The following is a 26,653-nucleotide window of genomic DNA, read 5'->3' as shown; positions in this document are numbered from 1 at the left end:
TTTCCGGAGAGTGATTGCATGGAAAACAAAAGCCAAAATATTGAATAAGAGAATACGTTAACATTGAGGTAGAGTTTATAGACATATTCTAGGGGCTGAAATGTCTGACACTTTCAAGTCTTGATTATAATGACTAGAGATCACTTAAATCCCTCATACCCAAATTAATTTACAAGGTATAATGCTTCATCCAACAATCAACTTCAGATGCTTTACCATGAAGATGTGACAATTTACTGATGAGCTTATCATTCTAACAGGTCTGGCTCATTTTCCAAATCCCATACAACAATTCTTCCATCCAATCCTGTATATTCAATGTGTAAGCATTAGAAAAAGCAGCCTTCTCGAGGTAAACCATATCAGCACAAAAAAGTAACAAAAAATTCAGATGACCATCATTCTCCGCTAACCTGATGTGCTGAAACGCCTTATCATTTTTCCACGATTCCCAAGAGGTATAATACAACTATAGAGGCCAAAAATCAACCCAGTCGTTAGCATTTTATATGAACTAAGTTGCCTGAATTTCACTGTCATTGTGAAACCGCTATGATATTGTAGAATTGAAAAAGCTAGCATTTTACAAAGAAAATATGTAACATCACCAATCGCATTTCGAGAAAGTACAGTTCATGAAGAAGATACATACTTTATACAGTTCTCATGAACAGTTCCACGAGTTCTTGAAGTTTCAACTGCATCGTTGTTCACTCCATGCTTTGATTGACCATAAAACTTCCCAAATGCTTCAGAGAACTGGTTAAAAGACATAATTTGACAAATGAAGGAAAGAGTGAACCTCCAGTTATTAACATATACAGAAATACTACAAAGATTAAACGAAATATCTACAAGCCTACAACTTATGACCTTGTGCTAACCTATCTTTAAGCTTGATTCAGCTGTCAAAGTTCACGTTACAATGAGGTTTTGATAACTAGAAAATACTTAATTACATTTTTTGCTCTGGATAAACAAATTTGCAAATTATGTCCCTCGCTATTTTTTTGTTCCAGTATAGTATTAAAAAGTTAGAATTGATGCATTAATACGAGGAGTAGATGACAGAAAACCAGATAAGGTGGTTCGATTAGTTCGTTTTATGTTGCAGAATTTCTTTATAACCAGTGGTTTTTCTTTTAAAAGATTAACCTTTCACAGCTCTTGTGTTACAATTTACTATAACAAGATTCTAATATACTAATTTCAGCAGTTGGCTAACCCGTTCTAAAGGATAAACATCCTCTGCTAATTGTACTTTCCCATTTTCTCGAAATTAAAATTTTATTTTCATAAAAATATGTCAGCTAGAGATTCTTATGCATGTTCCTTGGTAGGTTAAAACAACAACTTTCTTTTATTACTGGCACGATATGAGTATCTTCATTAGACATCAAAATGGAAGTTATGATTCCCTCAAGTTGACACCATAATTTTTTGCTGACATTTTTCTTTGATCTTTCCAAGTTGACAAAACCTAAATGTGTTAGGAACGTAGGAGGACCAGGAATTCTCTCTATTAGCCACGCCACAACTCCATCAGTATTTTCAAGTTAGCCATCACTATTAATGAAATTGATTTCCAGCAGGAGATTTACGTTTCTCATAGCTAAATACTGAATAATATTATGCAAGAAACTCAGTTACCTGTGAGCCATATCTTGATCCAGAAGATGCTGCTTTCCGTTCTCCCAGATATCTGACAAAACTCCTATATAAAAAAAAAAAATCAAAGATTAGTAAAAATAAATGAGGAACGAAAACAAACACGTTTCCTCCACCTAGAAAGGTAATTAAAAGCGTCCTTATGTAAAGATGAAAAAACACAATAATTCTAGCTCGATTAGAAAGTAAAATTATTGCAGCATACAAATTGGACAAAGTCACGATAAGGATATCAAAAACACAAATATCTGAATTTACACGTACCAAGTTCCCCTTTCATCTGCCGCAAAAACCATTGGGTTGCAATCAAATCCTACACCTATCACTTTTCTCTCAGAAACAAATAGTACCTGAAAACATATAATACCATGTTTCCCCAGTTCCAAAAATATCAGTAAATAAGCAAAAAAGACAATGAAAACTAAAAATAGATAGACAGGGTGGATGCTGACCCACATCACGGAGGGGCAAATCACGGAACACGACATTTTGGGCCACAGGAGAAGGACCAACATCATCAACAAAATATATCATAGAATTATGACCTGTATAATAATAACAAATATAGTTGGTCTGTTAGAACATTGTAAATATAATAATGGTGGATATTAAGATTAATTAAATTCATTTATGTGTTATTAGCTTAAAATGGTGTAGCTAATATTCTGTAATTATGTCCTCAATATTTTGTAAATATGTTTTTGCCCTGTAGATTCAATAGCTCTGTCGTAGTCTGAACACACGAAATTTATCCTATGCTCTCGTTTCTCTCTGTCTCCATATGCTCAAAAGTAAAAGACACAGCGTGACTTGCTAAAATGCAATAATTTCAGAAGATTCCGTGATTTTACATAAAAGACCAATATTTTATTTTACTATAATGTGTCGATAAAAACATTGTGCGCCATGAATACCTGATAGTACCAAAAAATTTATCTATAATATTCTTCTTTTATTAAAACACAAAGATAAACTAAACCTCAGCAAAAGCATCTAACTTGCAATCATAATCTTATGCTAGCAGAGAGTAACCATCCAGAGGAAAGAATTTCCTCACCTACATACGCTAGAGTATTGCCACTTGGTGACCACTTGACTCCAAATGTCCAAGATGACGAGAGATCAAGCTGAACAATCAGCTGTTGCACAACAAAAACAGTATTAGCAGAAGATACACTTAGCCAACATGTCTTTTCATTTAATATCTCTATTTTCTTCTGTTTTCTAAGAGATAGAAGAAAAAATGTTTACAAGAAAGCTAATTAGATATTCAGTTCATTATTATAATCTTGTACAAATCAATTCTTTCAGCTGCATTCAGTCACTGATCAGTATGCTAAAATATATAATTCCAGACACCAAACCTTCACAAAGTCTTCTTTTTAAATTATATCATTTCAACTTTACAATCAACAACAGGTAAATATTACGTCCATAGGACATTTAACAGGTTTCACAAGCAACGTATTTACTGCAACATGTATGCAAATTTATTTTACATTAAGATGATCATAAATATATAAAAAGAAAAAAATCTCATGTGGAACAAGAGTTAAAATTGAACCTCTCCAAATTTTGAATCTGATGAAGTGCCCTTTTTTGAATCCCTGTGCCAATTCAACATTTAAACTTGAATGATATAAAAACATAAAAAAAAAAGTCGACTACAGTCAAATATCCTTTTATCATACTTTGCATCAACGCCTTTAATAAAGGTGGAGAATACTCGGCATTTCCCATCTGTTGATGTTGTCGCGAGAAAAATCTGCAGTTTAAAGAAAAACAAAGATGTTGTACATAGGGTTTTTTTCTACATCACATAGCAAATATATTTCAGAACACAATTATCAATGTCATGAAAAACACAACTTTTTAAAATTTGAGCCTGAAACTAATAATTTAACAGGCCAAGAATTTTTTTCGGGTAAAACAATAGAGGAAAAGGAACTTAGAATACAGGAGATAAATAAATGCCATATACTTAAAATATAGGATAACATATAAATTATAATTGCAATCAACAAATATAGGCATATGAAAAAAAAGCCAAATTATAGAATTTTTTAGCTAGCCGAGCAAATGCAACTCAGAGGACTTGGTATACAAAAAGGCTTTCAGTAGCTACTGTAAAATAAAGACAAACACTTGGAATATCAATTTATGTATGAGAAAGACAGACTAACATTATCTGGATGCCAAGAAACACTTGTCACTGAAGAATTGTGTCTTTTCCTGATAAGTTTGCTGACCCACCTGCAAAGTAGATACAAATATAAAATGCATGAACAATGAAAAGAAAAGAAATATCCACGAAATATTGTGAAATTCAATGTTCCAATTATATCAACGGTGTGTCCACAGGAAGGGCCGGGTTTAGGAATTTTTTTAACCCAACTTCCTCATGAAAGCAGTGGATTGGATTGAATCATATAGCATGCTAATTGCTAAAATATATCAAGATACAAAATGGAAAATTCATTACAAAAGCAACTCTAACTAACGTCAACTTAAATCCCAAATTAACTAGAAAGTAGCATACCCCATCAATTTTAATTATTAAATATTATCAAAGGCAAGATTTATGAACAAGTTAAGGACACGACCAAGACATTCTATGAAGCACAGACATAGCTCTTCAATTCAATGTGTGTCCCCATGTCTGATGCTGACACACATACAACATCTATATAACATGTGTCAGACAATGTTGAAGTGTCAAATTTAAAAAATATTTCTTTTTTGTGGGTCTCACTGTTAATGATGACACACTTGGTGAATTTTCTTTAGAAGTTGGAAAATTGTAAAATTATTGGGTAAGTTTCTATTTCCCATTTAACCATAGAAACCACCTATTTCATATTTAATAAATTTCTCTTTACTGCTATTTTTTAGCTTCTCCTTCTCTTTATAAATAAATAAACTATTAGTCATGGTGATGTTACTAGGGGAAGTCAAACTGCAGGTAAACCCGTCTAACGAGGTTAAAACATCAAAAATCACAAAAATAACTACGTAAAATACATGTCCTTTTTATTGTAGCCAAGATGCTAAAGAACCAGGGAAATAAAGTGCAAGGAAACAAAGAGAAACCAGTTGTTGTCCTGCTCATAGTAGCATATACAAATAGTTTTGGCTCCACTCCCCACTGCAAATTTGTTTTCTGCAAAAACAAAATTTGGAAATGCATCATAACCATAACATATAACTTTTAAAACAAATTACAAAATAGTTAACAAAAAAGGTTTAGACAATTATTATAGGAAAACCACAAAAAAAAAAAAGGATATTGAAAAGAAGGTGAAAGCACCTGAGTAACGAAGGACAAAAGTGTCACCTTGGAGGATCAAACATCCAATATTAACATTGCACCCAAGGCTTGGGTGGGTAAAAATTTGATCAAGTATAAAATTGCACCAGACATGCACGACAAGGGCATAACTAAAGTTGGCTTATGATAGCCTCTTGGTCATTACATCTTCCAACACATACTAACTGCAATCTAATCGTGCAAGGGGTTGTGAAGGAAGAAAAGCTTTTACTCCTACACAATTATTTTAAATTATGGGATCTTTCGGAGTAATTATTTTCTAACTCAAGAAGGCAGACAACTCATAACGTTCGGAGTAATTATTTTCCCTGATGAAGTTTCATGGATATAGACATGTCTCTACTTAAGAAGACAAGCATATAGAAAATGAACCACGGCAACATGCTAAATACCTTTTGGACTCCATTGAACACAAAGAGCAGCACGGTTTAGTCTAAGGATAACAAGAGTTGGCACCCATTCTGATTGTTCAAGGTTCCAGACATATCTACAAAGAACAAGTGGTTTGCATCTAAGCTTGTTATTATGTATTGTGTATATATAAAAAAAATGCAATGTTAAAAAGTCACCAAGACCTAGGATGACAAGTTGAATGTTCTAAATCACACAGGCACTCACGAATTCCGATCATGGGATGCGGTAACTATTCTATTTGATCTTGCACTCCAGTCTATCCCAGAAATTACCTGATCATGCTGAGAAAGAAATCCAAGAAATGAAACTATTTACTTCTCCAACCAAATTAGTTAATCCACTATAAACAGAGTTGGAATAGAAAAAAAAATCATTATATTATTGGCATCAGAGTTGACTTCATGGAAAATAATCAAATGCTACTGGACACTCATATAGTAGTTCATAGAACTATATGATATGCACCACAAATGTAATACAACTTATTGCTTGAAAATTGCCTTCATTCTTACTGCCAGTCCAATCACTTCTGACGGTCGAACTTAACTTTTTAATCACTAAGCATAAAAAATATCAGTCTTACATATCTACTACTGTGATCAAATCCACAAACAAAAGTACATAATTAATAACATTATTTTAATAGAAACAAAAGGAGGAATATTAGCATGCTACCTTTTGAAGAACATACACCTTTTCCCATTTGTCTTCAACCAACTTATAGATGTGCACTTCATTATTGTTTGGACATAAAGCGACCACTACAAAAAGAGATAAACACATTATAATATTTGAAGAATCAACAAAGCAGTAATAATATGCCTTAAATACACTAAAAAGTAGATTTGTTATCGTAAGCCCCATAAACTGTACTCTTAATCTTAGAATATACTATGATACATAAAATGTTAAAACGTTTTCATATCATATTCATTAAAAGGTAACACTGTCCAGGATTACATTTGCATGAGAAAAGAAAATGTTGAAGCACCTTAAATTATATCCACCGTTTGACGAGCTTTATAACAATAAATTATTATGTATTGAGACAAAATCACCAATTTGGTCCAAAACAACAACTTAGAATAAATTTCCTAATATTAAGGCATTAGTAACAAGGAACTAAATATCAAAATATTCCCACTATAATCTTGCTAATCGAGATCAACCTTCCAAGTTCAAACATATTTTGATTAAACATGTCATGAGCATAGCTGTCAATCTTTGATCGTAACACGGAAAGGTCAACCATAAGAAGGCGCTATACCCCTTGTCAAATATATATATATATATATATATATATATATATATATATATATATATATATATATATATATTCAAAAGCAAAGTCATATTCTTATATAATACGTCCTGGTCAAAAAGAATAGGACAGTGGGGGGTTGAATGACAAAATGTGATTCGGTCACCAGAGAATGTGCGGATGGGCATAGGAAATGCATGGTTGAGATAACACAAGACTCAGTGACCAAAAATACTAGTAAATGCTAGGAATGACCATAAGTACTGCCAGCAACCAATGGACTTGAGCTCATGAGGGTAGATGAGGCAAGCACAGGCTAGTAAAAAAGAAATGACTGTATAGGAACAAAAAGGAGGGTTTTCCATATTCTAAAGCCAACTGGAAAATGATAGATATTGGAGACTTTGCATCGACTAGTGGTATGGCTAAAATCAAATATATAAGTGACATGCAAGTTTAAATTTACAAGTTAATTTTGTAAAGTTGTGATAGACATGAAATCTTTTCAAGATGGTCTCACAACATATTTTAGCAATTGTTGCTGGGTTTCACATATTATCCGCTATTAGGCAACTAGTGGACTTACATCTTAATATCTAATCGAACACTCAAGATGTCCAATCCTTGACGTAAGAGAAGTATGTTGGAAATCACTATCAACTAGTGGTATGACTAAAATAGAGTATATAAGTAGGATGCAATCCTCTCTTACAAACCCGTTTTGTGATATTAAGTTGATCTAAAACTCTAAGAATAAAAATATGAAAATGATAGGGTTGGAAAAGTCTGAAAATGGGCCAAAATAGGGATTTACACTCCATGTGCAAAATAGCAGTAATTGTAGCTGCACATGCAATGCACCACACGTGATGTTAAAGAGCTCCAAAACCCCCCATTTTATGAACACTTTAGATCACAGAAATTTGGACATTCGAAACATCCAAACAAAGTGAACAAAACTTTTTGCTCAACCTCTTAACTTCTCCCCTCCACATGTCCAAAAATTTCACATTGCACACTATAACTTCTAGTAGCTCTCACTCAAGTTCTTCAAACATCCTCTGATCTGCATTGGATCCACAACTTAGTAACTTTCGCTCAAGTTTTCTATACACCCATGACCGAGGTTTACAATAATATAACCAAGTGTATTTTCCTTCTTAAAAAATGCCATTCTCCCACCATCACAAAGCAGTAGCTTGCGAAAAACTCAAAAAAATTCAAATCACAAAAGAAATTACTCAAATTGATGATCAAAACAATCAAACAAGTTACACAATTTCCCTAGGCAATTAAACACACTAAAATGAACAATTTTCCAAGCTTCAGGAACCAAACGATTCCTAATTCAAGCAAAAGAAAACATCAACACTCCACACGTGGTGATTATCAGCTTCGCCATCGAATAATTTTCGTGCAGAAGGTTTCTAATTTTCACAAACCGCAGCCTCCGTTCGATTTCAAATAAAAAAAAAACTCAAAATAAAACATAAAATCAGATCCAATCAACATCGCATCTGCAAAATCAGAAAATTCCAGATTCCATCGACGAACAGAACATATCAAATTCAAACCACCGCCGAATCGAATTCCCTAAAATTGGCAAAAGAAAAAGCGAAAGGCGTGCTCTGTTCTCTCTCGAAACAGTGAATTTGTCGGAATCCAAACCGAAAAAATAAAACAATTTAAATAGAGAGATACAGTAATTACTAGATTGATCGGCGCTCCAGGCGTGGCAAGTGATGCATTGCGCGAATTGGTGAACCGCCATGACCACCATTATTTCTCTTTCTATCTTGTGCAGTGAGTGAAACAGAACAGAACGAGATCTGGCTGTGAAGTGGAGTGAAATGAAGGGGGTTAGTTAGGGGTTGTTTGAGTAGGGATTACTCATTTTTTTAAGAATTTTACTCCAAAATTTGATTACTTTCAAACTTAAAAAATAGTTTAATTCTAACTTTTTAAATCTTTTAAAGATGTAAAGCTTATGCTTATTGGTTAGTCGTTCATTTTAATTGTTTTTTTTATCAAACGTGACTTTTGCATTCCTTAAATAACTTTTTTTAGAAATAATTTTCAATCGTTTTGTTTAGATTGTTTTCTTAGTCTTCCTTGTTTTTGTATATTTATTTATTTTAAATTTAACAACTGAGACCCGTGCATAGGGATGGCAACAGGGCGGGGCGGGGACAAGTTTCGCTATCCCATACCCATCTCCACATAAAAAATTCATCTCCATCCCTATACCCAAACCCAACGGGTATCAAACTTTTTTCCCATCCCCATCCCCACCGGGTAACGGGTATAATCTCGTACCCATACCCGTACCTGTGTTCTAACTACTTCAATATTAATTTTTATAAAAGAAAAAAAATTACGGTAAAGAAAACATAATATTATGAAATATTCAATATTAGGAGGATTTTCTTCGATGCCAAATACCTTAAAATAAATTATAATTGTTTACATTTTATATTAGAATACCAAATAAAATTTCATGTGAACCAAAACATTTATTAAATTTGCAAACTACAACATTGATGAACTTAGTTGATAAAATTAAAAAATATTTCAAAAAAATATAAAAGGAAAACAAATATTCAAATTAAAATATATTTTAAATGTTTGTTTACTTCAATTTTTTAAATTCTAATGAATCTCTTTTTTATACACTAATAAAAGTTATAATATATCACTTGATCAAAATGACACAAAGAACAAATAATAAATATAATAATAAAAGGAAAACAAATATTCAAATTAAAATATATTTTAAATGTTTGTTTACTTCAATTTTTTAAATTATAATAAATCTCTTTTTTATACACTAATAAAAGTTATAATATATCACTTGATCAAAATGACACAAAGAACAAATAATAAACATAATAATAAAATTTTGACATAGATTTTGTATCTTTTGAACTTCAATATATGTTGGATAGTGACAAAAAAATATTCATAGCAATTACATTAAATTTTTATATTGTAGTAAATAAAAGTTATTTATACAATTAAAGTGGAAAAAATTACAGTATGATTAATAGTGAGTTATAAAATAACAAATAATTAGATAGAATATATCGAAATATTATTCTACATGATGAAAATAAACAATAAATAAAAATATTAAAAAACTAACAAATGTGTGTTTTAGAAATAATTTGAGAGACTATCGAAAGAAATCGCACAAAGGAAATCAAATGTATAATTAAGGTATGATAAAATGAAAAATACCTTAGAGAACTAATTATTAAATTACGTTTGAAGTGGTTAAAATTAAATAGAAATATCATTAGTGACCAAAAAATTTGTCATTAAATTACAAATAAATTAGTAATTAAATTGGTCACTAAATCAAGTATCGATTCGATCATTGAATCAGTCACTAATTTAGTCATTAATTCAGACAATAAATCAACTATTACCACCAATGACAAAAAATAGTGACTGATATGGGTTACTGACTAAATCAGTCACCATTTCATGTTTTTCTTGTAGTGAATTATCATATACTATTCCTAAATATCATTATATATATATACATATATATATATATATATATATATAAAATTTTAACCACTTCAAACATAATTTAAAGTGAAAAAATTACATTATGATTAATAATGAGTTATAAAATAAAAAATAATTAGATAGAATATATCGAAATATTATTCTACATGATAAAAATAAAAACAATAAATAAAAATATTAAAAAACTAACAAATGTGTGTTTTAGAAATAATTTGAGAGACTATCGAAAAAAATCACACAAAGGAAATCAAATGTATAACTAAGGTATGATAAGACGAAAAATATCTTAGAGAACTAAGAAAACTTTTCAAATATCAACATATATACTTAATGGTTGAAAAATAACGAAAATTATTTCAATGAAACAAAAGAGTTCTTCAAATTAAACAAAAATTAATAATAATAATAATAATAATAAGTAAAGAATTTTTTTTATATTATCTTAAATTGAGAGTATAAACATTCTTATGTGAAAGGAAAATTTATAATAAATAAAAATATTAAAAAATAATATAAATATTCAAATGTGAGGCATAATATTTTTTTTATTAACATACATCATTTTAACATAATTACATAAAGGTTATGATAAGATAAAAAATATATTGGACATGATAATGAGTTTCATGACAAATGAAATAATTAAAAGAAAAAAAATAGAAAAAAAAAATATATATATATATATAGGAGTTACTTAATTAATTGTGAATATTTTAATAATTTAAACGAGAATGGAGATATGGCGGGGACGGGTATTATGGCGGGTATATGTACATCCCCATACCCATCCCCATACCCAACTGAAAAAGTCGGGGATTCCCCATACCCATACCCATACCCAGTCAATGCGGGGATTCCCCGTCAAAACGGGGACGGGTTCGGGCAATACCCACGGGGACGAGTTTATTTGCCATCTCTACCCGTGCATCGTGTTTTTTCATTTTTTATGTTTTGTAATTTTTAAAACAAAAATTTTACTATTATTATTATATAAATCAATTATTTAAATGATTATTATTATTAGTTTAATTGTATACAATGATTAATTTTATTATTTAAATATGTTATCAATTTAATTAATTAAAACAATTTATAACAATGGTATTAATAATAATAAATAATATTAAAATTATTAACAATAATATTATCATTAAATTAGATTAAAATGCGTTACGTGGTTGTTAAAGTAGAATGTAGATATATTATGTAATATGATTCCGTATAAATGAAATACAATATTGAATTGATTTAAATATTTTGAATAGAAACACGTGTATATATAAATACTTGTATGTTATATTAAAATGAAATATATATGCACGGATCGTTATTAAAGTAAAATGTAGACATATGATGTTATATGGTCCCGTATAAAATATACAACATAAAATTGATGTTAAAAATTTTAAATATAAACACATGTAGATATAAATAAAAACATGTATATTATACTAAAATAAAATGCATATCCATGAGTCATCATTAAAGTAAAATGTAGACATATTATGTAATATGGTCCCTATAAATTAAATACAACATAAAATTGATGTTAAAATTTTTAAAACACATGTACATATAAACACTTCAATGTTATATCAAATTGAAATGTGTATGTATGAGTCTTTATTAAAGTAAAATGTAGGCATATGGTGTAATACGGCCCCGTACAAAAAAAAAGAGAAATATATATATATATATATATATATATATATATATAACATGAAATTGATGTTAAAATTTTTAAATAGAAATACATGTACATATAAACACATATGTATATTATATTAAAATAATATGTGTATCCAGGGACGTCGTTGTTAGAGTAAAATGTAGACATATTGTGTAATATTGTCCCGTATAAAATAATACAACATGAAATTGATGTTATATTTTTTAAATAAAACCACATGTAGATATAAATACATGTATACTATATTAAAATAAAACGTGTATCCACGCATATGGTTAGAGTAAAATGTAAGCATATTGTATAATATGGTCCCGTATAAAATAAATACAACATGAAATTGATATTAAAAATTTTAAATAAAAACACATGTAGATATAAATACATGTATATTAAATTAAAATGAAATACGTATGCACATGTCGTGGTTTTTGATTTTTTTGTAATTTTTAAAATATATTTTTTTGTTATTATATATATATATATATATATAAATGAAATATTAATTTAATTGTTTTTTTATTAATTTAATTATGTACGATAATTAATTTATTATTTTAGTTAAGTTAATTAAAAGAAATAGTTGTAATAACAGTATTAAATAATAAATATATAAATATGTTATTAATATTGGTGCATATTATATTGCATTTTTTAATTAATAAAATTTTTAATTATAATATTATATTTTACTATTATATAATTAATGTAATTGTTGTTATATTAATAATAATAGATTATACTAATATTATTATTATTAATAATAATTAGATTAAAAAATAATAGTTAGATATGGATTTGTTTGTTTTAAATTATGAAATTGATACTAATTGATAAATAATGTATAGTAAAATAATATTGTTACATGATTAAAATTTATAATTATAAATTTAAGTTATATATTATATTAAAATGAAAAGCATAAGTACATGTGGTCGTTAGTTAAGTAAAATGTAAATATATTGTGTAAGTTCTTTAGATATTTCGTTAAGCAGATTATAATTATAAGTTATATAGGTATTTCGTTAAGCACATAGATTGTTTATTTTATAATTACTTGTTAAATTGTTAAAAAATTAATCAAATGCTCGTGACATAATTGGTGTTAGAAAAATGAACAAATATATGAAAGAAATACTAAGTTTGGTTCTAAAATAATTGAAATGGAAGAATGGTTTATGAATCTTAATTGACATAAAATAATCATGTGTTCTGCCACTAATATTGTAATCATTATTACAATAAAATAAAGTCTCGTAGGATCTCAACAAATCTTGTCATTAATTATCATTCCAAGGTTGTAGCATAAGTTATATCCTGCAAACATTGAAAAAGTCAATTATCAACACCACAATATTCACATACAACGTTGTTAATGCTATAAAATTTCTAACCAAAAAATAGAACATTCATTTTGAGTGAATATTCTTAAATGCTAAACATACGTATTTTCTTGGTACAATTCAAAATTCAGTGTTAAAATGGTATATACAGAGATAGTTATAGCTAATACATTACAATTCAAAGAAGGGTAATTAAAATATCTCAAGTTCATGAGATACAGTGAACCAAAGTTAATTGCAAAACAACAAAACAGAATCAGTGATAAGACTCTAGACTTTGTCTTGCAGCTTCTCAATGTAGGTGATAGCATCTATAATAATTGTTCCTCTATTCATCTAAAACAAAATTTAGAATCTTTAATGAGATTATATCCCAGCAATTTGGAAATCAAACAATGAAGTTAAATATCGAATAGACTCTTAAACAAAGATGCAAGAGTCAAGAAAATAAGGACTTAGGTAATTGCATTTGTGATGATAGGGAATCATACCTCTATAGTTTACTCTAACAGTCATGTTGTATGCTCCCTACAATGGTAGAAAACAAAACAGTTACATAAATATTTAGATTAAATACCATAAACACGAAATCAACCAATGATTTAAGTTAGAAAAGCTTAGAAGTAATTAATATTTATCTAAATCCAGCTCAAGAAAATTCAACTGATTAAACTTTATACACTATCAACAAAGTTCATGCAAAACTTCACAAACATCTATATGTCTAACCTATTTAGTTAGAACTACATTATGAATTTGGTCCTTTGTATCATACGCTAGTACCAATGTATCGTTATCTTTGTTAACAGGCAGCCTAACATTGTGTTATGACATTAACAACAATAAAAACAATTTTGTCTCAAAGATCAAACACTATTTTTCACTTCTATTACCAACATTAACATAAAAGTCATGGTTAACCTTCTATCACCAGTGGACGTTGCAATTGCCATTGTTAATGAAGGATACTATTACTTTCATCTTTATACCCATTACATCATCTTGAGTTGCCTATCCTATCATTATTGTATAGGTTTAACTTTGAGAAGCAAAAAGAATAATCAATAGAATTTGAAATTATAAGATAGAAATATGAAGAAGATAAATTGGAAATAACTGTCATAAAAAAATAATGTTGAAAATGCAAGATATACCGCTACAACAATTCATGCTCGTCAGAGACATTTTTTAGAGCACCTGGTTTTGAATCTTCAACTCAAGTGACTTGTTGCCTTTTTCTGTTACATCAAATGTAACATTTGGGTTTGCAATTGAATTAACTAAAGAAACACACTCCTCCTGCAATTGAGTTTAAAAACGGAGCATGCAAGATCAACACCATCCATGCTAATAGCTTGAATCAAATAGTTTTTTATTCAACATCAAAACCAAAGCTCTCATATTATGTACTAAAACATATTTATGGTTGTTGAGTAGTTTATTTTTTTCCCTTGAAGATGGACAAAAATTCTCAACACATAAAATTCAGATATAGGGTACCCATACTAATTTTCCACATAATACTATTGTGTTCCTTTCTGTAGTCCCCTCGGAAGGTGATCTTAATGTATTCAAATTCTTCTCCAAGCTTCACATATGCCTCAATACTTGTAGTACACCCAAGCAACTGCAATAACCAAAATTATGACGAACCCGTTAAAACCAAAAGATAAAGTTTAAACAACACACCCCGATTAAATTAAAATAAATAAAATTATGTCAAAATAAAATATAAAAAAGGAGTAAGAAGTACACTAAAACAAAACACGACAAAAAAAAAAGTCAAAATTTCCTAATTTTTTAATTTCAAACAAATATTGTCTTTCTTCTACAAATTTACCTCATCTGGACAATTCCAACATTGACCACCTTTTGGATCTTGTTCATCATCATAGGATTCTTCATATGTTCCTGTGCAACCTTGGGATTTTCCTTGAAATCAACCAACCATGTTTGATTCTTCATAGACAGTACAAATCTAATTATGTTAAGCATGTTTGATTCTTCAATCCACAACCAATAGACATCAAAGAAGCAACTAAACACACAACACTGAGATTAAAAACGAAAAATAGTAAATATGTCTTCTAAAATCAAAAGGTTTAACCTTTTCTTCAACCCACAACGATAGGTTTACGAAACAGAAAAAAAAAGCAGACGAAGACCATGAAGAAGAAGAAAGAAAACTCAAGCTATTGACTTTCAACAACTACTAAAATGTACTAATCCACGGTACACCATCTTCAACACAAAAACCCTCAAAAAAAATTAAAGCTTTCGTGAAGAAAAAGTAAGAGCAAATATGAAAATGCCTTTCAAAAAGTAAGAAAAAAAAGCCAAGAAGGAGAACTAACCTTGAGGCCGAAAGATTTTGTTCTGGTTCTATAAAATTGCCTTCTGCCATTGTACCCATCCATTCTGAAAATATCAAACAAACAATGAGCCTAATTGCAAACAATAACATGTGAAGGATGACATAAAAGATGAAATTGCAATAACTTGATTTTGTTATGATGCAGCAACAAACTTCGATCCATTTAGCCATTTGGATATGAAATCCTCTAATCTACAAAAGCAAGAAACGATTTCAGCAACAAACCAAAGCTTTTTACAAAAAAATTTAGCAAACCCCCAAGTATAGAACAAAAACATAAAAATATACCCAACTAACCCGATTGGAAATAAATAAATAAAAAAAATCCAACAAATATATCCTTTAATGCTTTCCGCAAACCCAAAAGAAAGTCGACTCAAAATCTAAGAACGACGACAAGGATGTCTAGATATATTTCACCAAATAAAAAACAGAAGAATACCATTTGATGAAGGAGACCTGCAAAGACGAAATAGAAACAAAGTTCGGTTAAAACAAAAGTAAATGAAGAACCTCTGAAAAAGGAGAACTCAAGCTATTTAACAATGTCTAACGTTTGATCCAATATTAAGATGAAGAAGGATAAGTTTTAAGAAGAAGTAAAAAGACCTTTTATGAAGACCGAGAAGGAGAACTCGAAAATAAAGTTGAGTTATTATAACTTACCTTCATCTGGATATGGCGACACAAACAGGAGACGAAAAAGAAAAAGAAGGAGACAACCTTGAGGCCGGAGAATTTTTTTCTAGATCTATCAACTTTTGTAGAAGAAGATTGAAAATAGTTTTTTGCTTGAAGAAGAAGAAGAATAGTAACTGCAGCCCAGCACGTCAATCAACATTCAATCAATATCAATATCTTAATAAAGTATTAAATGCATAATCATTCAAAATAATTGTTAGCCATTAAGGAGGGAAGAAGCGAGAAAGCTTAAACATCGAAAAGACGAAAAAATCCTCCATTTAGAACACGTGTCAACGAATTAGAATGGTCAGTTTAGTAACTTCATTATACTAACCTTTTATTAGATATATAATAGATTGAGAAATGAGGAACAGTTATCACCTAATATCATTAGTAAGATAACTTTAATTAATGATGCCAGTGAAAATAATAAATACAGACAACTTTACTATGAAATAAACTTTTTTTTCAATATTTATAAAAAAGAAATATATTGAAATTGTGACACTCAAACTTCAATCAAGCCAATAATACTGTCATATTAGATAACCTAACAATGTTTTAAGTAAAATCTAAAATTGAATTGAATAGATAATATACGGACCAGTTACATAAAATCGAGTATGTGAATTATTTCAAATTCTTTATTATTAGATTTTTAGTTTATTTAATTTTGAATTATATAGTTATTCTCTTAGAATAAAAATTTTTAAATTTATTATTTTACAAATATTTTATCATAAAATGTTTTAATTTTTACTTAAAAGTAAATTATTCTCTTAAAATTTAAATAGTCATTTTGAATATAAACACTCAATAGTGGTGAGAATTCTCTAACAATAATTCGAGTATGTGAATTATTTCAAATTCTTTATTATTAGATTTTTTAATTTATTTAATTTTGAATTATATAGTTATTCTCTTAGAATACAAAATTTTAAATTTATTATTTTACAACATATTTTATCATAAAATGTTTTAATTTTTACTTAAAAGTAAATTATTTTCTTAAAATTTAAATAGTCATTTTGAATATAAACACTCAATAGTGGTGAGAATTCTCTAACAATGATATAGTTTTTAGAAATAAAAATACAAGATCATACCTTATTGGGTTAAAATAAATAATTTTAAATAGAAGAAAAAAAAAAGGCAGAAGAAACAAATAAAAAAAGTATAAAAATATTTTTTAGAAATAAAAATACAAGATCATACCTTATTGGGTTAAAATAAATATTTTTAAATAGAAGAAAAAAAAACAAAAAGGCCAAAGAAACAAATAAAAAAAGAATAAAAATATTTTGTAGAAATAAAAATACAAGATGATACCTTATTGGGTTAAAATAAATCATTTTAAATAGAAGAAAAAAAACAAAAAGGCAGAAAAGAAAACAAGCAGAAGCCACTCTATCAGAGCCAGGTTTCGATCCTGGGACCTGTGGGTTATGGGCCCATCACGCTTCCGCTGCGCCACTCTGATTGCTGAAATGTAACTCGCAATAAATGTAAATGGTTTTAAATTTCAGAAAAACTGACCAAGATAAAAAATGAGGATTTGAATTTTGCCAAAAGCAATTGACAACAATTTTGAACTCTAAAATGTGGTCTATTTTTCTTATAAGCGCACACTCTAAATTTTAATTTATGGTTATGAATCCTTAAACTTTATATTTTTTATAAATAAACATCCTCTACTTTAATAGTTTTATCTTTTTTTCAACGTCACCACCTTAATTTCAAATTGATCGTAATTATTTCTAAAATATTGTTTTCATCATATTTTAATTATTATAAAAGAAAAAAAATATTAATAAACTATTTACATTTAATAAATATTAATTAACTTAAACATGTTAGAAAAATACAAACTAAAAAAAGATTATAATTTTTAAGAACTAATTAGAATTGTACGAACCTTAAACATAAGATAAAAAGTAAAAGTAATTTCACAAATGATACTTAATTATTTTATTATTCAAATGTCAGACTAAAAGAATCCGTTTATTTTATAAAAAATATTATCTCTATAAAATACATTGTATAATAATTTTTTACATTCTTTTTAGATATATGATCATATTATCATCTCTTTGATGACAAAAACATATCATAAGAATTTTTGCTAACAATAATGAAAATCTATCTTATCATATTTGTAACTATAATCAGTTAAATATTACCTTGTATTTAGACGAGATATTTCAACAATTCAAACAAATTTAAATATTTTGTAATTGAATTATTTGCTACTATCGTGTATGTTTTTTTGAGAACGAGATTCTGAAATAGCATAGCATGATTAATGGTTATTCCATGACATTGTTTAGATATGTATACAAGTAGTAACATATAGTACTACTAAATTTTTTATGTGTTATGTAATTAGAAACAAATATTGACTAAAGATTTTAGAAAATCAAAAAGAATATATTCAACATTTATGAGGTTAAATAAGTTTTAAGTCTACGATAGATTTAAGTATTTTCAATTGAGTTTTTATTAAATTTTTCTAATCTATTAAGCACTAAAAACTTTTATATATTTTAATTGAGTATCTGTCATTTAATTTTTATATATATAATCTCTCTATATATACATATATGGACTGTTTAAGACTACTTGCAAAACCAATTCCTTTATTTCTGGACTGTTCAAGACTTAAAATTTTATATTGCTTTTCTGATGGAAATAAAAATGACTTATGCTAAGAGGACTAATGCAACCATTAGATTACTTATTACACTCCACGAAATGGACTCATCATGAATGATCATAATGAACTTGTAAAACTCTTTCCCAAAGGCAATTTTAATTTGCTAAAGCTACAACACTATATGTAAGTGGCAAGTATTAACAGTGTGAATTAATCGGACCATTTGAATACAATCTTTTACTTGCTTTCTTAATATTGTTCTCTGTAATAAGAATTAAAATTTCAGCTCGCATTCCACCTACATTCAAATCAAACAAGTCATCAAATAGAAAATTCAGTTTTAAATAGAAAATAATATTAAAATTGAAAAAAAATATATATATCAGCTTACGAATCCTCCAAAACGGAAACAAGTAGGCTTAAAACTTTTAATTTTCTAATCCGTTTTGATTTAGTCACTCTAACTAGTCAAATTGACCGACCGAACGAAACAAATTAGTTCATAGATTTTATTTACTTAAATTAAAATAAAATAGTATTTTAAAACATTTAGTTTTTATATTATATTTGTTTAAAGATATAAATATATATTGTAATTATATAATTAACTATTCCAAATTAAATTTTAATTACGAGTTACAATAAAATACTTTAACATATAAATATAATAATTATTGTAATTTAAAATAAAATAAAAATAAATTGGTGGGACAGTGCATCCATTTTTAGCTAATCAACGATAGACCACACTAAAACGGGTCAACTCTGCTCTTATGAATAGTTTATCATGTATGGTTATAGCTTAGAGGATTAGAATAGACAATAAACTTGTGGCGTGGTTTCCTTATGCTTTTGGGATCTCAGCATCTTCATGGTGTAAGAAAGTGAAATTCGATGAAAAGTAAAAGGTGAATGGAAACACCATTCGACAATTCTATCACTAGATGATTTTCAGATTTAGAACGACATACATACTAAAATACATCAACAGTTTTAATGTCTCTTCCCTCCCAAAAATCCTACATGTGCTTCTTTTTGGTACAGAAAGGGCAAAAATACAAAAAAGCCTTCAAAACTTGTATTTCAAGTAAAGCTCTCTTATTGGGAAAAACGGACAGAATACGATCATCAAACAGTCTCTCTACGTTGTTCAAAATTATACAAAGATGAATGCAAAGACAGTATGCTGTCTAAATCCCTCTCAGGTGCTGCATGCAACCACCTGTCACTACTCGATCTTGGCCTCTGTAAGTTGCTTATGGAATTTGAAGAAACCCATGAATGTGATCGAGTCTGAGAGTGCACCTCAAGAAATTTCCCCTTTAAAGAGCTTATTTCCTTCACTTTCCCATGAGTTTTCCCCACAGTCTTCAAGCTACCCTTCTGGCTGGTCACAGGACGGAAACTGACTGAACAAACTGTTTTCATATTACTGGAGCGATCAATGCTCGGAAGAGGACCTGACTCTAGTTTCGATCTTCCCATGTTCCAGAATGAAAATGATTGTTGCAGCTTGGATGGAACCTGATAAACCAACCGAGAGAGAAAAATATTCATGAACTTGTTTGTTATAAATTCAAACTAGTAAAACAAACAACTTTCTCCCATAAACATTGAAATGAAGTAGAGTTAAGATGACCAAAATAGCACAAAGGTGGTGCAACCACATTAGCAAATGTACCATCACTAGCTGTAATTACCGCTAGTCCCAAGGGAGTTCAGTGTAGTTATCCCATATTCCTTTTCACACTTTATCTCATTATTCAAAACTGATAAACTATGAGAAATATTTACAGGAGTATGGTTGCCAGAGTTTTCAATACTTGGGTTGTTCTAATATTATTATTTTCCACAACCAGGGGAAAAAAGCGTTCAGGAATGAACTCATTGAAGTATATATTTGGGTGGTATCTGAGAAGAGACAAGTCCAATGTAATATCAGTTAACTTGTTAAATTGTTCGATCAAAGAATAATAAAATGAAGCATAAAACTGTCTTATAAATCCATTAAAATTGCTAAATGACATTCAAAAGGAGAAAATTATAATTTTATTTTGTATGATAAACAATGCAGCTCCCTGATTATTCAGTGGAACCAGGATATACACAAGAGAGCATATAATTTGAATACAAGAGCAGTCATGTATATGAAATAGATGCATTAAATAAATTTCGGAATAACTCACAGTGGAGATAAGGCTGCTACGAGCAAATGCAAGTGACAATGTAGAAAATGGAGATTTCCCAGGTTTTGCCTTAGGCTGCTCTGTTGTCTGTCCCTGCTCAACAGACCCGAAACTTGATTGTGCACTATTATCCTCGTCTTCATCATCTCCATCATCATCATCTTCCTCTTCCACCTCTGCAGGAGCTTCCTCTTCTACCTTTGCAGGAGCTTCCTCTTCCACCTTTGCAGGAGCTTCTTTCTCTTGTTTGGGTACAGAAGCCATATCATCATCACCATCTTCTTCATCATCATCCAGCAAACCCATCTCTGCCTTCTTTTCCTCTTCTTTCTCTCTTATGCGCAATAACCTTTCCATTTCCTCAACAGCCTCTTCCAGTCCAATTTCAGCTTCCAGCAGTTCAAGATCTTCCTCAAGTTCTTTCTTTTCCTCTTCCTTAATTTTTTTCTGCTCTTCAGTCCATTTATCCAGCTTATCAAGCCACGGCTTGCAGACATTTTCAATTGCAAGTACAATACGCAACAATATGCTCTCCTTTTTTTTATCCGTGTCTACTCCAAAAAACTCATCATAACCAAGGGGCAGGAATACAGCCTTTTCAGGATCTACATCCTCACCCTCTTTCAAAGGTGGCTGCCAAAATAAACGTATCCCGTAATGCTCATCCTCAACATAATTGATAATATGTCCAGTTGGTGTATGGAGGATCAAAGGATCCTCAGTATATATAAGCTTTGAAGGATCTTCAGGATCAGGCTCTGGTTCCTTATTAATAAGGACAAATTCAGGAAGCTCGCTATTCTCCTCTGACCAAGCATTTGAAGGAAGAATCAATTAAGAACTTTTCTACTTGTTCATACAGAAAAACAGGAAGAACAAATACCTTTTGACCACCAGTGCTCAAGTTCAGCTGGCATGGGTAACCTCAGAGGAGCTCTATAGAAAGAGTTCAACCACATTTCTCTTTCTTCGTCTACTTCTTTCACATATACTTTCCAGTAATCCGGGACCTGAGATAGAACCATATGCATGTTTCAACGTCCTTGCATAAGATGACAATAAGCAATATATTAGGATAAAACATTGCCAATAAGCCTCACTTCATAAAACTGATTAATGAAGCCAGGTGCCATCCACACATCGTCTTCTTCATAAAAGTAAGGATGCTGTGGATCAGTATAAGGACCTCTCTCTTCTCTAACCACTGCAAAAACAAAATGTTAAATGATGTGTAACAAATAATGATAAACAAAATAAAATCAGCACCACGCCAGTCAGGAAAAGAGGGGGGAAACAATTCCATTCCAAAATAGCACATATATAATATTTCAACCATACAATAAAAACAGAAAGACTAGTGTGCCAAGAGCCAACATCCATGTTTAATCATCCTTACTAGACGAGACTTTTGTCTAGAGGCAAAAAGGAGAATCAAATGAGATACATATTTGCAGTGTGAAGTTACAATTGGTCATTGATCTTTATATCATGACGAAGAACGCACAAATTGTGAAACAAAAAATCACTGGCAATAAGTGTTCCTTTCCTAAATCCTAACTGGTATTAAAAAATAAAATTGTTTGCTTAGCTCAAAGAATTTTAGATAACTAAATTGCCCACTTTTTTCAGCATCTAGAGAGTTATGAAAAATAAACAATTGTTTTCTAATAATATCAGCCAAACATATGCTAAATGGTGATAAGATGTAGAAAGAAGAATAAACATGAAATTTTATGACTAAATCAATAACACATGCACTAATAAATGGATCTAGCAACCAAAGAAATGGCAAAACCTAAAATCAGAGATACTCCACAACCGGTCCCACCACCCGAAAAAGATGCATATAAGGTTTTCCATTATTTTCAAAGAAGTCAAACAACATACTTCCATCTGGTTTGTTAATAAACATGCGAGCCTTTGCAGCAGCAACTTCTGCTATAGCAGCATGCATCTGAAATTGACAGAATATCAGAAAGATCAAGATATTGACACAGGTCTTGGATGATTAGTTTTTCATTATACAGAGATGGAAAAGTTATGAAAAAATACCCCTGAAATTTCTTCATCACATCCCTCATACTTGTTCACATATTCTCCAAAATAAAATCTACCCTGCATGCACACACATTATGTAACCAGGAAAGAAAATAGGTCTACTACATGTCATAAACGTGTTGGAAAAAAATGACATCATCCCTTATGTTGAGATACCTTGCAATTCCCCCAATTAATTAAGTGGCAAAAATGAACCGAATAATGTAGATAATAACCATAAACACAAAATTGAAGTATGTTGGGTAATAAAAAACGCTCTCAATAAGCATATGGAATGTAGGTCACTCCAGGAAACTAAAGCAAAACATGTAAGTTGTGCAATTATTTTCCATCTACAGAGTCCAGCTTTCTCTGCCTAGTTCAGTAAAAATTGGCAAAGAGGTTGATTATAGTTAATAAGATGAAACATAAATTTTGTATAATCCATTCACCCACATGTAGGACACGCTCATTGACTTCAAATACACCACATCCATGCATCCTGCCATGCTTCCACTGACCAGCATAACGATATCGACCTTTCTCCCTGGACACAAAATATAAAACCTCTTTCAGTACTAGTAATAATGTTCTCAAAGAGATATAAAGAGACAATGCATGTAATTTATAGAGAGAAGGATTGCAAAGTGGCACTTATCTTAAAGATAATAAAGTGATTCAAAATGAATAGACTAAATAGAAATAGACAATTAAACTTACGGCTTGCTTCCAAATTCCTTTATCCATTCCTCATTCTCATAATAGGGGATTTCATACTCCCCATCTGCAAGATCATACATATCTTCAACATCCTTCTCAAGCCATTCTCTGTCTTCTGGGGACATAAAATCCCTAGCTATAATCCTTCCTTGAGCTCGCATCTTTGCTTCAAGCCTGAGGGCATGGATAAAAGCAGCCCAAGTTTGTTCTCAAGAAAATGAATGTATATTCAAACTGTGCCACAATCTAAGACTTCATTAAGACGTAACAGAGCAATTCAAAGAAAGATACATACTTGGACCCAGGAGTAGGCTCTATGACAGGTATATCAAGTTCAAGAACACCATGACCCTCTACATCATTTTGAAACCATTCACCTTCATACCTATGAAAAGATAATACATTGCAGAATATCAATGGCATTAAAAAATAGTCGTTGAAGATGGACATGTCAAGAAATGAAGAGACAATTTGTCTGAGGGGAAAATGGGTATGCTGGCCCTAATTGAAATACTTAGCTAACAGGGAGTCAAAGACTGCAATAGAACCCTAAAAACATGGCCATCAGACCCAGTTAGCCTAAAGAGTGAGAATTGAATTCCTCAATTTGAGGTTGCCAATGGAAATTTGCTGAACTTAGTAGAGTGTATTCGCTTAAAAAACACCAAAAAATTGGTCATTGTCACCTCCCACAAGTTTCCATGGCAAATCTGTTAATGCTTCAGGCCAATGAATGGGTTTTGCACAATGAAGTATGACAGGCACCATATGCTTACAAATTTAACAAAAGGATACCAGCTAACCTAACCATTTTTTCAAGTCAGCTTTCCTGTGCTCACGTTAACTGGGAATTTTACATTGTGGCTGTGGATTCATCTCTATCCTTGTTGTTGTGGGAAATTACAGAATAATGCAGCTGATGTGGCTGCAATTGCGATCAGTAACTCCAACAATCTTGACACTGTGGCTGAAAGTGCAGCCACAAACCAATATTTAAAACCGTTATCAATCAATAGCATCTGAATTTTGAATGCCTTGTCTCATCAGACCAACGGCACAACAAAAACCTAGACAAAATTCTCCCCTCTTTCAAATTACATTGCTTGAATCAACACATATATAATGTTGTTTTAGTTTACCACCGGCATTATCATCACCTAGTGTGTTAGTTTTACTTAATAATCGTTTTCTACAACGAGAATCCATAACTCACGACATTCGTGTTCAACGGAACTCAATGAAAAAACAAACATACCCTTAGAAGAAACACCTCAACGGAGTAAAGACAAACCTGATCAATCTATCGTCCGAAACATAAACTCCTTTCCCATGAGCATAGTCATCCCAAACGGTCCCTTCATAGCTGAAAAAGAAACGCATAATCTACCCAACAGCAACAACCATGTAGCACATTAAAGTGAACATTAAAAAGAATCATGTAAGTGTTACTGTTATAGTATAGAACGATACACATACGTGCTACCATCTTGGAAAACGTAGCTAACCCATCTGAGGAACTCTTCAATCCTATCCAACTCTTCGATAGTATCCTTGGGAGTGGCAATGTCGTAGTGGTTATCGGGAATTGGAGGGTAATGTTTGCGGAAAGGAAGATAGAATGGCGCAATGGGAGGGTCTTCTCCCTCCGCAAGCTGTTCGTTAACGTAGTTGTACTCTTCCTCGGTGGCCAAAGCAGGGTCCCACCCTGTGCCGCCAATTTCGGGGTCCCCATCCGCCCAAAGCTCGCGAAGGTCCTGCTCGGTCCAGTTCTCGGGGTCCTCGGGGAAGTCGAAAGGGTTTTCCTCCTCCGCAATCAAGGGGTCCAGCTCCTTATGCAGCTCCTTCACCGCCGGGCTCTCCAGCGCTCGGCTGAAGTCTTGGAAGTTGGTCTCCGGGTTGTTGCGCTTGTCTTCCACCGGCACCTCGTCGTCCTCGTCTTCGCGGAACTGGAAGGCACGGCGGAAGGCGTCATCCTCCGCCTCGTCGTAGGAGTAGTCGGAGTCGTATTCGGATTCGGATTCGGAGTCGGAGGAGGCGGCGTTTTGGGGCTCATTGGTCGAAGGAGAGTCTTGCCGTTGGTCTTCGTCGTTGGCCATTTGGGAACACGGAACGGTTAGAGAGTAATGCGAAAAGGATAAGGTGAGTTAGTGAGTGAGTGAAGGAGATAACACAGTAACATTCATTACATGAATCCTACCAGCAGCTACCTATCGTTACAAACGACGATAGAGGCAAACAAAAGAGAAAGAGGGTTCTTGTCATACGACACCTTTCTCTGTCGTTTCACTATTTCATCTCATTTTAGAAGTCAATTCTATAAACTCAGTCTGATATGAAGGCTTGCTTGGTTTACTTTCATTCTTTTACTGTGGATAATGTTCTATCTTACTATTTAATAGCTTTCACTTAATTTATTTTAAAAAAATTACAAAATTAAGCTGATTCTTCTCAGTAAACTTCCCGCCTAAATTAGATTTTATATTTTCTTATAATTTTTGCTTGGATTTAAAAAAAACAAAAGTTAAAATCACACATGTTTTTTGAGAACACAGGTAAAATTTATTCCTCTCCGTTCTCTCACTGGGCCACTCTATGGGTATTACAGTCCATGCCCTGTGTTTTCTTTCTGCACCTCCACACAGCATTACTGGAATGTATTTAACACCCTTTATTAAACAAATATTAAAATACCTTCTTTGGGCACCTCCATTTCTCCATTCTTCTCTATCAGGTAAGAAAACAATCCAACATTTTGCAACCTTTT

General features: G+C 31.0%; 2 protein-coding genes across 3 annotated transcripts; both read right to left on the bottom strand.

Moving 5' to 3' along the window:
- Positions 1–40: 40 nt before the first annotated feature.
- Positions 41–8,580, bottom strand: LOC114185437 (actin-related protein 2/3 complex subunit 1B-like). 2 transcript variants are annotated; one of them, XM_028073154.2, is made up of 15 exons: positions 8,382–8,580; positions 6,086–6,171; positions 5,615–5,691; positions 5,389–5,483; positions 4,759–4,828; positions 3,852–3,921; positions 3,360–3,433; positions 3,233–3,275; positions 2,726–2,807; positions 2,125–2,213; positions 1,933–2,018; positions 1,651–1,714; positions 653–759; positions 414–469; positions 41–307 (listed from the first exon to the last, which is right to left on the bottom strand). In XM_028073154.2, the coding sequence occupies exons 1-15, from the start codon at positions 8,449–8,451 to the stop codon at positions 249–251; spliced, it is 1,128 nt and encodes a 375-aa protein (XP_027928955.1). In that variant the 5' UTR covers positions 8,452–8,580; the 3' UTR covers positions 41–248. The 2 variants fall into 2 exon arrangements, with proteins under 2 accessions (XP_027928955.1, XP_027928956.1); XM_028073155.2 differs by having other exon boundaries at positions 5,572–5,691; positions 8,382–8,536.
- An 11,263-nt stretch (positions 8,581–19,843) lies between these two features.
- EMB1211 (MORN (Membrane Occupation and Recognition Nexus) repeat-containing protein) lies at positions 19,844–26,114 on the bottom strand. The gene is made up of 11 exons (XM_028072582.2): positions 25,366–26,114; positions 25,181–25,252; positions 24,185–24,274; positions 23,890–24,063; positions 23,626–23,716; positions 23,185–23,247; positions 23,020–23,086; positions 22,233–22,336; positions 22,016–22,142; positions 21,133–21,938; positions 19,844–20,470 (listed from the first exon to the last, which is right to left on the bottom strand). The coding sequence occupies exons 1-11, from the start codon at positions 25,983–25,985 to the stop codon at positions 20,075–20,077; spliced, it is 2,610 nt and encodes an 869-aa protein (XP_027928383.2). The 5' UTR covers positions 25,986–26,114; the 3' UTR covers positions 19,844–20,074.
- Between the last annotated feature and the right edge of the window lie 539 nt (positions 26,115–26,653).

This window comes from Vigna unguiculata, chromosome 5 (assembly GCF_037176805.1).
Source record: "Vigna unguiculata cultivar grain cowpea cultivar isolate G323 ecotype 2 chromosome 5, ASM3717680v1, whole genome shotgun sequence".
NCBI classification, from domain to species: domain Eukaryota; kingdom Viridiplantae; phylum Streptophyta; class Magnoliopsida; order Fabales; family Fabaceae; genus Vigna; species Vigna unguiculata.
This window is presented reverse-complemented; position numbering and strand designations above follow the sequence as displayed.